Source organism: Lepidochelys kempii, chromosome 2 (assembly GCF_965140265.1).
Source record: "Lepidochelys kempii isolate rLepKem1 chromosome 2, rLepKem1.hap2, whole genome shotgun sequence".
NCBI lineage: Eukaryota > Metazoa > Chordata > Testudines > Cheloniidae > Lepidochelys > Lepidochelys kempii.
In genome coordinates this window covers 45,453,159-45,470,780 of record NC_133257.1, presented here as the reverse complement: position 1 = coordinate 45,470,780, position 17,622 = coordinate 45,453,159, and the positions used below count along the sequence as shown (strand labels likewise).

At 43.8% G+C, this 17,622-nt stretch overlaps 2 protein-coding genes across 11 annotated transcripts in view; one reads left to right on the top strand and one right to left on the bottom strand.

Moving 5' to 3' along the window:
• SLC26A7 (solute carrier family 26 member 7) overlaps nt 1-17,622 on the top strand; it is a 795,003-nt gene that overhangs the window by 409,115 nt on the left and 368,266 nt on the right. The gene's annotated exons all lie outside the window — the stretch shown is intronic.
• The window catches only part of RUNX1T1 (RUNX1 partner transcriptional co-repressor 1), a 148,079-nt gene that overhangs the window by 42,488 nt on the left and 87,969 nt on the right, over nt 1-17,622 (bottom strand). For all 10 annotated transcript variants that reach the window (XR_012157132.1, XM_073330591.1, XM_073330592.1 and 7 more), the window contains one exon: nt 12,946-13,127. Coding sequence is in view for 9 of the 10 variants with exons in the window: in XM_073330591.1 (XP_073186692.1) it covers nt 12,946-13,127 (182 nt within the window). In the remaining variant the exon portion in view is untranslated. The remainder of the gene's footprint in view (nt 1-12,945; nt 13,128-17,622) is intronic.

Below are 17,622 nucleotides of genomic sequence, written 5' to 3'. Positions count from 1 at the left end.
GCAGGGATGCATCTGTTATTACTACTGTTGGAGATGGTTGAGCGAAGAGGATTTCTGTACAAACACTGCTTGGAATTAGTCCCTCTGCTCTGGTGGTAGATGCTCAATAAATGAACTGAACTTTTAGTCATCTGTGTGATTATATTTTGCATCAACACCTGATAGTTGATTATTATAAACTGCAGAGTCACCTCATTATCATCTTGGCCCCCTGATGGTACCAAAGATCTTCCTGAGCTGGAACCCTTAGATTCTTTTGGTTCACTGGTGCTCACAGTACCTGAGGAACCTGCACCTCGTGGATACCAAGTCAGGAACCGGCGGGCACCTAAATACTTGTCTCAGTCAGCCACCAGGGTTTCTTTGAGGTAGATTCCCTAACTGGGGAACCTGGGCTCTGTTTCCTAGAGTCTTTTTTGAGGGAATTCTTGAGTTTTCTTTTTAGTAGCTCTTAGAGAGGTGTTGCGCTGAAGTGGTTGAGATGGTCAACTTGCTCAGAGACTGATGTATGGGGCTGGAGATGCCCTGGCCTGGGTCAGAAGCTGGATGGAGGGAACCCTTCATCACAAGGAAGCACAATTTAACCTCCTGGTTCTTTCTGGATCTTGATTTTAAGGCCAGACAAAAAATTCATTTTGAGGAGGATGTGTGACTCCTCAAGCAATGGACACACTGGGAGTGTCAATTGTTCACCAGGAGAGCCACCTGGCACAAAAGGCAACATTTAAAACTAGGAGAGCCAGCATACCCTCCCCACAAGGTAAAGTTCTCTGCAGGGAAAAACGGAAAGGATGATAGTCCTTACAACATTTTTTTTTTAAACTACAGCTAACTACTACTGCTAACTAAACTAAGTGAAACTATGAAAGAAACTGCAGTTGAGGTAAGATCAACTCAGACGCTGCTGAGGCTCTGTCTCATGCCAAGGCACTTGCAAAAGAACGGAGGGCAGTTCCCCTGCGCAGCACTAGATAGCCATGGTGCAGTACACAAGGCAGAGTAGAGCTCATGAGCAGGCCGAACAGGCACTGCTACCTAAACTCTCTGATCAAACTCGTATGGGGTATACACGCCTCTGAAGTACAGCGCCCATAGGACACTACTCAAAGCAGAAGCTAGATTTTTGTGCCCTCACAGCAGCTTTGAACAAAACCCCTGTGCATGCTGTTGATCTAAAGAGAAGACTGGTTAGGCCACAGTCTTATGGCAGCCTTCAACTGTTCCCACTCCATTCCTCTTAACAGATGGCACTTTCTCAGTGAGGTCATTTAGGGTATGTCTACACTACGAAATTAGGTCGAATTTATAGAAGTCGGTTTTTTTGAAATCGGTTTTATATATTCGAGTGTGTGTGTCCCCACAGAAAATGCTCTAAGTGCATTAAGTGCATTAACTCGGTGGAGCGCTTCCACAGTACCGAGGCAAGCGTCGACTTCCGGAGCGTTGCACTGTGGGTAGCTATCCCACAGTTCCCGCAGTCTCCGCTGCCCATTGGAATTCTGGGTTGATATCCCAATGCCTGATGGGGCTAAAACATTGTCGCGGGTGGTTCTGGGTACATATCGTCAGGACCCCGTTCCCACCCTCCCTCCCCCCGTGAAAGCAAGGGCAGACAATCATTTCGCGCCTTTTTTGTCTGCTGCCAGCCAAAGATGTAAAGGATAGATGGAGTGGGTCAGAACAAGAAATAGACCAGATTTGTTTTGTACTCATTTTCCTCCTCCCCTGTCTAGATCACACTGCAGTCAGTCACAGAGAAGGCGCAGCGAGGTTAATCTAGCCATGTATCAATCAGAGGCCAGGCTAACCTCCTTGTTCCAATAACAACGATAACTTTGGTGCACCATTTCTTATTGGAACCCTCCGTGCAGTCCTGCCTGAAATACTCCTTGATGTACAGGCACACCCTTTGTTGATTTTAGCTCCCTGAAGCCAACCCTGTAAGCCGTGTCGTCAGTCGCCCCTCCCTCCGTCAGAGCAACGGCAGACAATCGTTCCGCGCCTTTTTTCTGTGCGGACGCCATACCAAGGCAAGCATGGAGGCCGCTGAGCTCATTTTGGCAATTAGGAGCACATCAACCACCACACGCATTATCCAGCAGTATATGCAGCACCAGAACATGGCAACGCGATACCGGGCGAGGAGGCGACGTCAGCGCGGTCCCGTGAGTGATCAGGACATGGACACAGATTTCTCTGAAAGCATGGGCCCTGCCAATGCATGCATCATGGTGCTAATGGGGCAGGTTCATGCTGTGGAATGCCGATTCTGGGCTCGGGAAACAAGCACAGACTGGTGGGACCGCATAGTGTTGCAGGTCTGGGACGATTCCCAGTGGCTGCGAAACTTTCGCATGCGTAAGGGCACTTTCATGGAACTTTGTGACTTGCTTTCCCCTGCCCTGAAGCGCATGAATACCAGGATGAGAGCAGCCCTCACAGTTGAGAAGCAAGTGGCGATAGCCCTGTGGAAGCTTGCAACGCCAGACAGCTACCGGTCAGTTGGGAATCAATTTGGAGTGGGCAAATCTACTGTGGGGGCTGCTGTGATGCAAGTAGCTCACGCAATCAAAGATCTGCTGATATCAAGGGTAGTGACCCTGGGAAATGTGCAGGTCATAGTGGATGGCTTTGCTGCAATGGGATTCCCTAACTGTGGTGGGGCTATAGACGGAACCCATATCCCTATCTTGGCACCAGAGCACCAAGCCGGCGAGTACATAAACCGCAAGGGGTACTTTTCGATAGTGCTGCAAGCTCTGGTGGATCACAAGGGACGTTTCACCAACATCAACGTGGGATGGCCGGGAAAGGTGCATGATGCTCGCATCTTCAGGAACTCTGGTCTGTTTCAAAAGCTGCAGGAAGGGACTTTCTTCCCAGACCAGAAAATAACTGTTGGGGATGTTGAAATGCCTATATGTATCCTTGGGGACCCAGCCTACCCCTTAATGCCATGGCTCATGAAGCCGTACACAGGCAGCCTGGACAGTGGTCAGGAGCTGTTCAACTACAGGCTGAGCAAGTGCAGAATGGTGGTAGAATGTGCATTTGGACGTTTAAAGGCGCGCTGGCGCAGTTTACTGACTCGCTTAGACCTCAGCGAAACCAATATTCCCACTGTTATTACTGCTTGCTGTGTGCTCCACAATATCTGTGAGAGTAAGGGGGAGACGTTTATGGTGGGGTGGGAGGCTGAGGCAAATCGCCTAGCTGCTGGTTACGCGCAGCCAGACACCAGGGCGGTTAGAAGAGCTCAGGAGGGCGCCGTACGCATCAGAGAAGCTTTGAAAACCAGTTTCATGACTGGCCAGGCTACAGTGTGAAAGTTCTGTTTGTTTCTCCTTGATGAAACCCCCCGCCCCTTGGTTCACTCTACTTCCCTGTAAGCTAACCACCCTCCCCTCCTCCCTTTAATCACCGCTTGCAGAGGCAATAAAGTCATTGCTGCTTCACAGTCATGCATTCGTTATTCATTCATCACACAAATAGGGAGATGACTACCAAGGTATCCCAGGAGGGGTGGTGGAGGAGGGAAGGAAAATGCCACACAGCACTTTAAGCACAGCACTTTAAAAGTTTACAACTTTAAAATTTATTGAATGACAGCCTTCTTTTTTTTGGGCAATCCTCTGTTGTGGAGTGGCTGGTTGGCCGGAGGCCCCACCACCGCGTTCTTGGGCGTCTGGGTGTGGAGGCTATGGAACTTGGGGAGGAGGGCAGTTGGTTACAGAGGGGCAGCAGTGGCAGTCTGTGCTCCAGCTACCTTTGCTGCAGCTCAACCATACACTGGAGCATTCTGGTTTGGTCCTGCAGCAGCCTCAGCATTGAATCCTGCCTCCTCTCATCACGCTGCCGCCACATTTGAGCTTCAGCCCTGTCTTCAGCCCGCCACTTACTCTCTTCAGCCCGCCACTTACTCTCTTCAGCCCTCCACCTCTCCTCCCGGTCATTTTGTGCTTTCCTGCACTCTGACATTATTTGCCTCCACGCATTCGTCTGTGCTCTGTCAGTGTGGGAGGACAGCATGAGCTCGGAGAACATTTCATCGCGAGTGCGTTTTTTTTTCTTTCTAAGCTTCACTAGCCTCTGGGAAGGAGAAGATCCTGTGATCATTGAAACACATGCAGCTGGTGGAGGAAAAAAAAGGGACAGCGGTATTTAAAAAGACACATTTTATAAAACAGTCGCTACACTCTTTCAGGGTAAACCTTGCTGTTAACATTACATACATAGCACATGTGCTTTCGTTACAAGGTCGCATTTTGCCTCCTCCCACCGCGTGACTACCCCCTCAACCTTCCCCCCTCCCTGTGGCTAACAGCGGGGAACATTTCTGTTCAGCCACAGGCAAACAGCCCAGCAGGAATGGGCTATACTGAGTGTCCCTGAAGAAAAGCACCCTATTTCAACCAGGTGACCATGAATTATATCTCACTCTCCTGAGGATAACACAGAGAGAGAAAGAACGGATTTTGGTTGAATGCCAGCAAACATACACTGCAATGCTTTGTTCTACAGTGATTCCCGAGTATGTGTTACTGGCCTGGAGTGATAAAAGTGTCCTACCATGAAGGACAAAATAAGGCTGCCCTCCCCAGAAACCTTTTGCAAAGGCTTTAGGACTACATCTAGGAGAACCGCAAATGCCAGGGCAAAGTAATCCTTTCACATGCTTGCTTTTAAACCATGTATAGCATTTTAAAAGGTACACTCACCAGAGGTCCCTTCTTCGCCTGCTGGGTCCAAGAGGCAGCCTTGGGTGGGTTCGGGGGGTACTGGCTCCAGGTCTAGGGTGAGAAACAGTTCCTGGCTGTCGGGAAAACCGGTTTCTCCGCTTGCTTGCTGTGAGCTATCTACAACCTCCTCCTCCTCCTCATCTTCTTCGTCCCCAAAACCTGCTTCCGTATTGCCTCCATCTCCATTGAAGGAGTCAAACAACACGGCTGGGGTAGTGGTGGCTGAACCCCCTAAAATGGCATGCAGCTCATCATAGAAGCGGCATGTTTGGGGCTCTGACCCAGAGCGGCCACTCGCATCTCTGGTTTTCTGGTAGGCTTGCCTCAGCTCCTTCAGTTTCACGCGGCACTGCTTCGGGTCCCTGTTATGGCCTCTGTCCTTCATGCCCTGGGAGATTTTCACAAAGGTTTTGGCATTTCGAAAACTGGAACGGAGTTCTGATAGCACGGATTCCTCTCCCCAAACAGCGATCAGATCCCGTACCTCCCGTTCGGTCCATGCTGGAGCTCTTTTGCGATTCTGGGACTCCATCATGGTCACCTGTGCTGATGAGCTCTGCATGGTCACCTGCAGCTTGCCACGCTGGCCAAACAGGAAATGAGATTCAAAAGTTCGCGGTTCTTTTCCTGTCTACCTGGCCAGTGCATCTGAGTTGAGAGTGCTGTCCAGAGCGGTCAGAATGGAGCACTCTGGGATAGCTCCCGGAGGCCAATACCATCGAATTGTGTCCACAGTACCCCAAATTCGAGCTGGGAACGTCGATTTAAGCACTAATCCACTTGTCAGGGGTGGAGTAAGGAAATCGATTTTAAGAGCCCTTTAAGTCGAAATAAAGGGCTTCACTGTGTGGACGGGTGCAGGTTTAAATCGATTTAACGTTGCTAAATTCGACCTAAAGTCCTAGTGTAGACCAGGGCTTAGAAGAGTTAGTGATGGGCCAGAAAACTAGCCATAAAGAAACAAACTCAATTTGAGTCTATAATCAAATATTTCAAAATAAAGTGCACACAGTCCACCTGCAATCACACCATAAGCTAATATATATGAACCTAGCAATAAATGCCTGTTGACATCCTCAGGAAAAAACAGAGGTAAGTCATTTCTATTCTGCCCAGAGACCATACTGCAAATGAAGAATGACTTTCCTTTCTCTACTATTACAGCCCAAGTTGATCATAATAACAATTCTCTCTTGATTAACTTAACCTTTCTGGTTTTTGTGAAAGTAAGAACTCATGTAGCATAGTGGGATCCACAGTGAACTAATTTCCAGTAGTTTTCCACTTCCATAAGTGAAGGGAAGTTGCTTAAATGACTTCCAACTCCTCTTGTATTGGAGCTCCACTTCACTCTAGTTCTCAAACTGTGGGGTGCATGCACCAGGGGAGGTGCCATTTACAGTTTTTCCCCCTCATGGCTCAGGGTTTCTGGCTGAGCTATAGCTGATGCTGTAACTGATGCTAGATGTCACTGTTGGTCGCCTCAGCTGCTAGGACCGGACTGCAGTTTTGGCTGCCTGCAACAAAGGCCTTTGCAGGGTTTTCTGGCTCCTCCAGAGAGAGGTTGCCAGGCTAGCCTGCACCCTGCCTGTGCACAGCAGGAATGTAGCAGGGAGGTGGCTCAGTGGCAGCAGCTGGCTGCATCTTTTATTCTCCTAAGTGTGGGGATGAAGGACAGGGACCCAAGAGAACATGCACCCTTCCTCTCCAGCCAACTATACTCTCTCCCATGCACTGCTTAATAGCAGGCAAGAACAGGCAGGCAAGAACAGCCTGCTGGAGAGGGAGCTGGGCAGGGGACAAGGACGGCATCTTGGGGTGGGAGAGAGAGCAGCCCAGTGGATTGAGCCCATTGCAGCGAAGAGGTGGGGCAGGTATCAAGGCCCCCTGGAGTGTGGGTTAAGGGGAATTTCTATTTCAAGTGCTGTGGCAGTTAGCAACAGGAAATGAAGAGATGGGTTTTGCTAAAGCTTGTTGCTGGGAATAAAGATAGGCTTTCCAGAGACTCCATACACAAGCATTAGAGTCCACTGCAATTGCAGGGGTGAACAGAGGCCCCAGTTACCCCTCTCATAGCAAAAGGGAGAGGATCTTTTGCCAGGTACTTTAGGGCATCTGTTATAATGAGTATTTTTGAGCAAGGAAGTAAACAGTTAAAATTACTGTACACTATGTTCTAGAAAGCCAAATGATAAGAAATGGGATGGGACTGAGATGTGACCCCCATGAGTGCCAAGGTCACTATATGTTTAATTGCTGTCAGTGTAATTCATGCTGGTAAACGCCAATGGATAGCAAAACTTTTTGACTGTTCTCCAAGAATGCACCTACATATTTTACATTTGGCTGCATGCAGAACCTCAGACCTGCAACTACTCAAATCCAACCATGAAATTTTAATCTTCAAGTACACATTTGCATGAAAGTATGCAGATTTTTGTATTCACAAATCAAACTATGAACGCATTTTGTTCTTGAATATCAAGGTTAGAACGATAACCTCTAACAAAGATTAAAAAGTCAGATACTGTAGAGGTCCTGTTTTTTTTTCTACAGCTGCCTTTATGTATGTCTCAGTGTACATAAAAAAACCCTCCAAGATCTGAGGGCAAGGAGGAGAGAGCCCTATTTCAGAGAATGAGGTTTTTTAACTGTAGACGTTCATGCTGAAGGATGTTTGGCATTTGGACTCCTTCTTTACTGAGATTAACAGCTGCCAAGTTACAACTGGGATTGACTGTTACTTCTCATCAAGAATTGCTGAAGGCACACAATCAAATATACAGTAAGAATCTTTAGTTTCAAACAACTGCATTCCTGAGCAGGAAATCAAACAGCACACGACTGCCATGGCTGGCAAATTAACTTTAGTGTTTGATACAAAATATTAAATGCAATTTATGATAATAATATTATTGAGGCCCGTGAATAGGAGTTGGGATGGAGAATGTTCATCCTTCATTTCTGCAAGATGCTTTGGTTTAAACTAATATTTACATGTAAAAGATTGATGACTGAATGAGTGATAATAATCTACTGGAAAAAAATCTCTTTCGTGCCTATATGTATCAAATGATTTTGCCAATAAGATAGTATTGTATGCACAGCACAGATCAACATATAAATATCATGTGTATATTTACTTCTCACACAGAACCATCATACTAAGGAAGGGCTTCATGTCACAACTCAGGCAATTAATTTAAGAACCTGTAAGATATTGCTCAAAGAAGACTCCTAAACTTTTCACATTGGTTGCAAGGCTTGTGGTCCAATGAGGTACTGAGCATCTTCCACTCCCATTAACTGAGATGGCAGAAATAGGCCCTCAATTCCTGGCAGTGCCCATCCTAACCTGTGTGTCCCTGACACAGTCAATATCAACCTTCTCACAAGGGGGCATCACCTCTCGAGGAGGGCATTTCTCCAAACTGCTCTCTCAAAGTCCACAAAACTGTCATGACCGCTCTCACCAATGAAAGTCTTAACTGTTAGTCTCTCCTTCCTCCCCTCCCCCAGACATGTATCAGATATTGCTGGCATACATTTTCCCACTTAGAATTATTTTTATCAGTCTTTTTTCCTAATAATTCTTTACATGCACTTGATGTGTCTGTCAAATGTACAGCTACTAGGTGACATGCTTCTATACTGCACAATGACAGTCTTTTAGGGCAGCCTCAACACAGGATACATTTCTTTGTAAACAGCAGCAAATTTACACAGTTAATTTATTTAAAATTATGTAGAGGTTTAAGGCAAAGCATTCATTCACAAAAAAAAGTTGTTAGTCCAACTTTTTTAGCCTTATGACAGCAGGATATAAGCCGAAAAAGTTGTAAACAAGACAGAGTAAACATTTTGTTCATGACATGTCATGAACAAATTATCAAAATGTGTTGTCTCCTCAGGTGTCAGCTTTTTCTCTCTTTCAGTGACTGATTGCTCCCAGTGTTATTACAGAAACAGATTGATCTTTTTAATGAGCTAGTTTAATAGACTCCAAAATCTCACCGTGGCTGCTCAGCCATGTCAGACCATATGCACCAAGAAAACATTCAGTAAAACACTACGCTCTGCTGTCACATTGCTCTATAAAACCTCACATACAGTAGATATGCATATGCAGAAAAATAACTAGAGATGGAAAATGCACATGCAAACAAGATGCTGAAATTATAAAAGGAAAAAATGTTATTGTAACTGGATATATTTTCTTGGCTATACTAAACCCCCCAAGACATACAAGTTTGCATATACACAATAAACGCTCCCTCTCTATTTTTCTTCCTAATTCTGTATTTCACCTCTACTGGAGTCAGAGTTAGAGCACACAAGCATACTTGGATGTATGTTGTATGTAACCACACTAGTACCAACTTTGGAAGGGAGTGGGCGAGAAGAGGAAACATATATAAGACCATATCCAATTGACTTCAGCAAGAGCAACGAGCACATATCAGGATTCAGAATCTGGTCCAATGTCTTAGTTTCCCTGGAAAGAAGCTGCCTTTTATCTTCATATACCCTGGTACGTACATTGTTGGCAGAGTGATAGTGACAGTTACACCTATTGTTAAGATACCTAACATTTTTGACATATTTTATATATGAAGATTTAAACAAACAGTACACACATCCTCACGTGTTTCTCCTACCCCCAGATAAAGAATATTTAAAAATTCAATATTTAATAAATTATGGAGCAAGAGGAGTCATTGGTTTCACCACTCATGTAGCTCTGCTGCCATTTTCTAGCTCTGAGGAAGGATTTATCTGGTTGATTCACTTGTATTATCAAATCTCAAATGATGCAGACTTCTGTTCAATAGATTTAAGACTCTTCTACACAGGATTCTCTCACTTTACTGTTTGGTGCGAGTACCATTATTACTAGGGTCACATGACAACTCCCCTGGGTTGGATTCAGTTGAAACTGTTGCCTGTTTCTTCTGTTCAGAGTTCCTTGACCATGTAAGATCTCTGGGTGCAGCTACGTCCACTAAGTTGTTCAATATTACCAAAACAGAGTCTTCTTTATGAAGCTTAGGGTGGCATTCCAATAAAGTAGAAAGTGTTTTTAGACCTTTTAAATTTGTAGTCATCCAGTCATCCTTTAGAAGGATCATTCAGGGTAAAAATGTACTTCTAAATTCAGCATGACTCTGATCTGTTGACTCGTTAACAGGAGAGTTAGGATTACGCCAAGGACTGTGTAAGGGGTTGCCTTATAGCTCAGCAAAGCTAGTATGAAGTCTTTTGATAGCAGAATTCTCTCAGCAACCTGCATTGCTCTCTCCACCAGTTCATTCCCTTGTGGACAGTGAGGGCTTAAAATTAATGTATGTGAAATTGTACCTATCATAAAAGTTTAGAAATCAGCACTGGGAAACTGTGGCTCAATGTGAGTGGCTATTGGTTCTGAAATGCCAGAAAGAGACGAAAGTTAAAAGATATCTTCTTTTGACCTGTTCTCATATGGGTCAAATGATATGTAGAATTTCTGCCAAGAAAATTAGTCAAGGGGTACCATGTAGGTATGATCCTTGTTAGGCAGGTCTAGTGCTATTTACTCCACCCATCCAAGACCTAATGGGTAGTGTACTGTGGATATGAGAGTTTTTTAAAGTTGTGTCTATTATTCAAGCATCACATGATTTCACCTTGTATTCTAGGTCCTGCCCTATGATGGACTACCACACTGACATTTGGACTCACTCCCATCAATTTGTGAGACCTTCTTTTTCCAACATGTATCATTTCCAATATGTTATCCTGCAAAGACTGAGTGACTACGATATAACTGCCACAGGTAATTGGATTTGCAGCTTTGGTGATGTCCCCTCTCTTTGCAACAGTTGTATGTTGGATATGGGGCTCCTGATAATTAACCAGGCCACCTATCTTGGATAACTTTTGCTGCTGTGTGTTAACACTTGTGGCTATTTCAATTTGTTTGAATTTGTGCGGGAGGTATAGCAAAGAAATGCCATTCAAAAATTGCACCCACATAATCATCTTCAGCCTCTGGAGAATTTTGGTGCCCAATAGGACTTCTCAAAAAGGTGTCATCCAGCTTGTCATAAATATAAAGGGAAGTGTAAACCCCTTTAAAATCCCTCCTGGCCAGAGGAAAAATCCTCTTACCTGTAAAGGGTTAAGAAGCTAAAGGTAACCTCGCTGGCACCTGACCAAAATGACCAATGAGGAGACAAGATACTTTCAAAAGCTGGGAGGAGGGAGAAAAACAAAGGGTCTGTGTCTGTCTGTGTGATGCTTTTGCCGGGGACAGAACAGGAATGGAGTCTTAGACCTTAGTAAGTAATCTAGCTAGATATGTGTTAGATTATGATTTCTTTAAATGGCTGAGAAAATAGCTGTGCTGAATAGAATGAATATTCCTGTCTGTTTGTCTTTTTTGTAACTTAAGGTTTTGCCTAGATGGATTCTCTATGTTTTGAATCTTATTACCCTGTAAGGTATTTACCATCCTGATTTTACAGAGGTGATTCTTTTTTTACTTCTATTAAAAGTCTTCTTGTAAGGAAACTGAATGCTTTTTCATTGTTCTAAGATCCAAGGGTATGGGTCTGTGGTCACCTATGCAAATTGGTGAGGATTTTTACCAAACCTTCCCCAGGAAGTGGGGTGCAAGGGTCGGGCGGATTTTGGGGGGGAAAGATGTTTCCACACTACGTTTTCTCAGGAACCCAGATAAAGTTTGGTGGAGGCAGTGGAAGTCCAAGGGCAAAGGGTAAAACAGTTTGTACCTTGGGGAAGTTTTAACCTAAGCTGGTAAAAATAAGCTAAGGAGGTTTTCATGCAGGTCCCCACATCTGTACCTTAGAGTTCAGAGTGGGGAAAGAACCTTGACACAGCTCAAAGAATTTCCCTGGCACATATTTTGCAATAGGTTAGTATCTCAAATGAATGAGCATTCCCTGCCATCTAATGGGAACCTTATCTAGAGCTTTACTGTTTGTGAGTGGCATGAGTGGATTGAGGAATCACTAACTTGACATTTTCAAGACCTAGCACATATCCTGTGAACCTCTCACATTTATGTATGCTCAAATATCTGCTATTTTATTTTAGTCTAGCAGCCTCACTTGCCTTCAGACCTTGTTTTTCTTATGTTATGTTCTTTCACTGACTGCCCATAAACTAAAAAGTCACCCACAAAACTTTGCACTCCCTCTAGCGAAACTAGCGAAACTAGCCAAAATCCACTATTTGGATCTAATGGACAGACTATTTATGCAGATTCAGAAAGAACTCATCATCTGACACTATTTAATTGGACAATAGTTTAAAAAAATCAAGAGTCACTTTCTTCTAACAGTGAATAAGGAACTTTATTGGAATAAGGGAAAACAATAATGTCCCTTGTCCCTTAAGCTACTCTGTGATTCTTTCTGTTTCTCCACTGGGCTTCCGCCTAGAATCATCCCTAGCCCCACAGTGCCCCTGGCTTCCTTCTACAGATTTAAAGAAACAGTAAATATATTCTTACACATCTGCTATGCAAAATCTAACAACTGAATAAGGAATTAGAGATCTGATTGCATTCTGAAGCAGTCTCTTTGTTCCTGTATTTATCAGGATATCATCAGACTCCCGGATGTGCAAGTAGCACTACAGCTATATGTAGTTCTCTAGTATTTCCACAATACAACTGTATTTCATATTTGGGAATTGCATGTAGACGTGATAATCTCATCTGCATTCAAGAAAGTTAGTACTGTAATTACAGTCCCCAGTATGGGTGCCTATCCAACTTCCCATATTTAATATTTCCTCAGACAAAAACCCAAATACAGACAGATTCGCATATAGAGTGGGAACGATCTGCTAATCACTTTAAGCTGCATACAGACATTGTGCACCAAATGGTTAGTGATAGTGCGGTGAACAGTTCTGTATTATTCCCAATTACATGTGGCCAAATTCTGCCCGGGCTTCTCCTGTGCATGCAATAGAGGTCCATTGTTTAGAGTCAATGGGAACATTTCATATGGGTCCAAGTAAAATTTGCCCATTATTTAGCTGTAACTGAAAAAAAATAATCTTGGAAAACTCAGCACAAATTTTGTAGAATGAAATGGAGCATCCCACACCACTCTAATTGTAATAGACATCAGCATGTTAGCTTTACATCCCAAAGCATGTTTACAATTGCAGAGTATTAACACTCTGGCCTTCTGACCTGTCTGGAGTTCGCCTCTTCCCGTTTTCGTTCACATCGAGAAGCAGCTCTGAGGAGTCAACAGGTGAGGTGGTGCTGGCATCCAGAAGCAGCTGTTCATGCTGAGCGAGGTACTGGGCGGGATTCTGCTTGGCCAGCCTTGCACAGTGCAGGAGCTCCCGCTGCAGCAGGGGCAGATTGGCCTGTAAGAGTGTTTCAGAAATTAAGGGAGCAGCTGAACGGCTCTCAGGCAGTTTCACAAAGATGAAATAGCAAAATTAGAAATCAATTAAAAGCCCACTCTGGGATGAGTCTATTTTGTGCATCTTGAATTATATTTATTTTAGTTAGCTGTGTTAAACCACATAGCCTCATTAGAGATTTGAGTCACGGCTGAAATACATGTGTGGGCACACATGAGAGTGGAAGAGTTTATTTGCTGAAGCATAAAACAAAACTGAAAATGCTATAAGAAAATAAAACAATTTTCACGTCCAAATCTTTAAAGGGTGGCAAGAGCACAGCACTAGCTCACTTTATGTCCTTTCTTGTTATTATACAATATTTGTGTTTCTATTCAGCTGTTGTCTTTACATGCATCTCCCCGAAGTAAATTTAATATTCAGATTGCAAAGTACTAACTTTCATTTTTTCTTGACTTAAGGATGAACACCCAGCTCTAACTTGGCACATGTTTATGCATTAGCTACAGTATTTAGTTATGTTATCACATACTACAGAAGTTATCAAATACTATACATTTTTCCCTACACTCTCAAATACACATACAATCTTAAAACATGTGAACAGATTATTAAAGATTTTAGAGTAATGTAAGTGTGCAAGAGACAAAGTTAGATACATGTTGTTCAACCTCACTTTCTCATGACTTTTAAACAATTAACTACTGCTATAAAAGTTCATTTTTTAAATGGAAAAGTATTTTTAAATCATAGAATAATAGGACTGGAAGGGACCTCGAGAGGTCATATAGTCCAGTCCCCTGCACACAAGGCAGGACTAAGTATTATCTAGACCATTCCTGACAGGTGTTCGTCTAACCTGCTCTTAAAAATCTCCAATGATGGAGATTCCACAATCTCCATAAGCAATTTATTCCAGTGCTTAACCACCCTGACAGTTAGGAAGTTTTTCCTAATGTCCAACCTAAACCTCCCTTGCTGCAATTTAAGCCCATTGCCCCTTGTCCTGTGCTCAGCGGTTAAGAAGAACAATTTTTCTCCCTCTTCCTATAACAACCTTTTATGTACTTGAAAACTGTTATCATGTCCCCTCTCAGTCTTCTCTTTTCCAGACTAAACAAACCCAATTTTTTCAATATTCCCTCATAGATTATGTTTTCTAGACTTTTAATAATTTTTGTTCCTTTTCTCTGGATTTTCTCCAATTTGTCCATATCTTTCTTGAAACGTGGTGCCCCAAACTGGATACAATACTCCAGTTGAGGCCTAATCAGCGCAGAGTAGCGCAGAAGAATTACTTCTTGTCTTGCTTACAACACTCCTGCTAATACATCCCAGAATGATGTTCATTTTTTTTGCAACAGTGTTACACTGTTGACTCATATTTATCTTGTGATCCACTATGACCCGCAAATCCCTTTCCACAGCACTCCTTCCTAGGCAGTCATTTCCCATTTTGTATGTTTGCAACTGATTGTTCCTTCCTAAGTAGAGTACTTTGCATTTGTCCTTATTGAATATCGTCCTATTTACTTCAGATCATTACTCCAGTTTGTCCAGATCATTTTGAAGTATAATCCTATCCTCCAAACCGCTTGCAACCTCTCCCAGCTTGGTATCGTCTGCAAACTCAAAATGGCTGAGAAGGATTTGCTCCATCTTTAAAAGAAATTAACCTTTTGAGGTAGACCAAGCATGGAGCACTTCAGCCCAAAATGTTCTGGAAAGTTTCAGACACATGAGAAAGAGGTTATAAGAGAAAATGCTTTGCCATCTTAGTTAAATCAAATGACACCAGGCACCAATTATCAGGTCCTGGTGATCAAAAGATGTACTACGTACCAAACAAATAGATATGGACCATCATCACAATTCTTGCTACAGCCTTTCTGTATTTAAAAAAAAATAACATTCTTCTCAGGGACTAACGGTCCATTTACACAGCAAGAAGAACCAAAAGTGGCAGTAAGTCTCAGAGCTCAGGTCAACTGACTTGGGCATGTAGGCTTGGCCTATGGAGCTAAAAACAGCAGTGTAGACATTCGAGCTCAGGCTGGAGCCTGGGCTCTGAGACCCTCCAACCTGGCAGGCTACTCTGCTATTTTTAGCCTTGCAACGGGAGCCTGAGTCAGCTGACCTAGGCTCTGAGACGTGGTGCTGTGGGTTAATTTTTTGCTGTAGACATTAGAAGCATAATTTGCTATTGGAAAAAAACAGCCAGTGCTACCACTTAGTCTACAGGCCCTCCAGGGAGTTAGAAAGACATTGCTGTAGAACTTTAGGACTCTAAAAGTTCATAGAACCTTTTCAACATTGTATTTTGTGAAAGTGAACAAAGCATTAGCCTATCTATATTCATTATTAATAAGATGCCTACCATCTAGTACAGGGGTCTCCAACACGGTGCCCGCGGGCGCCATGGCACCCACCGGAGCATTTTTGTGTACCCGCAGGACACCCCATTGCCAAAATACCGCGGAGAAGTGTTGCCATTTCTCGGGGGCATTTCGGCGGTGACGGTTCTTCCCGCTGCCGCTTCTCTGCGGCGGCATTTCGGTGGCAGGGTGTTTGGCGCCTGCCACAGTCTTCTGGGAATGGCAATATGCTATTCCCACAAGAATGGTTTGGGACCACTGATCTAGTAGATGTCATTCCAATTTTGCTGGCGGTGGCAACCACCACAACTGGGATGTGGGAGAGAAGGGGCTTTAAGAGCTCCTCACACATGAGCATAGAATTGGTCCAGCTAGCAGCCTGACTTAATGGAGGGATGCAGTGAAACTAACAATGCAAAGAGAATTATACGTATATAAAATTCTGAGAAATTGTAGGGTCAGAACCTGGATTACAATACTGCCATATAATTATATAGTGCTTTTCATCTTCAGTACTGTATGAACTTAAATTAACCCCCCAAACACCCATCTGCAGTAGGAATGTAGCAACATCCCCATTTCACAGATGAGAAAAGTGAGAACAGATTCATATGATTTATTCAGGGCCACAGACAGAGAGAATCAATATCAGTACTCATAAATTCCTGGCTCCTAGCTCCCTGCTTAAACCTTACAGGTAGGTGCCAACTTTTTTAACTAGGTTATTCTGTGGGATCAACAAAGCTGCCAGTTAATACAGCAGTGTGCTCAGATACTATGGTAACAGGTAAAACTATGAAGCTATAAGACACAAAAATGAAGTCATGGTCCAATGTGTCTCAATTGCATTAACAAAAAAATCAGAGAGCTTTATGTAAAGAAATAAAAGTACCAAGTGGACTTGTCTAAAAAAATCATTGCTTTGAATTTTTCCATTTACAATTTTGTTTTGTCACTTTTTGCTTTGTTTCCCAAACCTCAGTGAAGTCTCATCTCATCTTAAATGTTCCAAGAAGATACTATGTCTATTTTCAAACCAAATAATCTGTGACCCAGATATGGTACACTAATACTAAGGTAATTTTATCACTTAACTTATTATGAAGGAGGTTAATTAATGGAAGTGGGTACAAATAGGTATAAACTGGGCATGAATAAATTCAAGTTGGAAACTAGAAAAAGGTTCTAACAGTCAAAGAAGTGAGGTTCTGCAACAACCTTCCAATAGGAGTAGTGGCGGAGGGGAAAAGACAACCTAACTAATTTCAAGAAGGTGCTTGACCCATTTATCATGAGGTTGCCTGTGATAGCAGGGGATTGGACTCAACATCCCAGGTAGGGTGACCACCCATCCCTAAGCCAGGCAGTAGTAAGAACCGACTAGGGAGCCTGGGCCACTGTGGGGAGCCTCAGAGTCTCGAACCTTCCACCTGCCCTGGACGGCATGCACCGGGGAGGGGGCACGGGCTGGGGCTGTTCTTGGGCACTCCACCCAGAGCAGGTGGAGGGTCCGGGGCTCCCCAAAGTGATCTGGGCTCCCTGGACAGCTTTTACCATGGTCTCGCTCTGGCTTCCAGCCTGGCCAGGGGACGGGACCTCAGGGGGAAGAGTAGGAGCAGGGGCAGGGCCACGGCAGAGGATGGGGCTCCTGCAAGTGTCCCGTTTTTGGATTTTGAAAAGGTAGTTACCATAATACCATGAGGTCCCTTCCTGTCCCAAATACATTTTTAAGTGGGCATCTTTCTATCTCCTGTGAAATCAAAGAATCATCCCACTTCAGGTTTGTGCCAGAAGGTGCACACTGTCCTTATCTTCCTTTCCAGAAGAGCTGGAAGATAAACATATGAATCTACTATCATTTATTATTTGTATTCAAGTAGCATCTAGATGCCCCAGTTGAGATCAGGGCCCAATTGTGCTAAGCACTGTACAAACTCTTAGTAAGAGACACTCTCTGCTCTAGAATTTACAGTCTAGACAGACAAGGTAGACAAAGGGTGGGAAAAGAAGCAGTAACATGCAGGCCAAAGGCAAAGCCAGGATTAGAACCCATGTCTTCTGAATCCCAGTCTAGGCCCCTATTCATTACACCATAGTCTTTCCTCTCACACAGGTGCTCA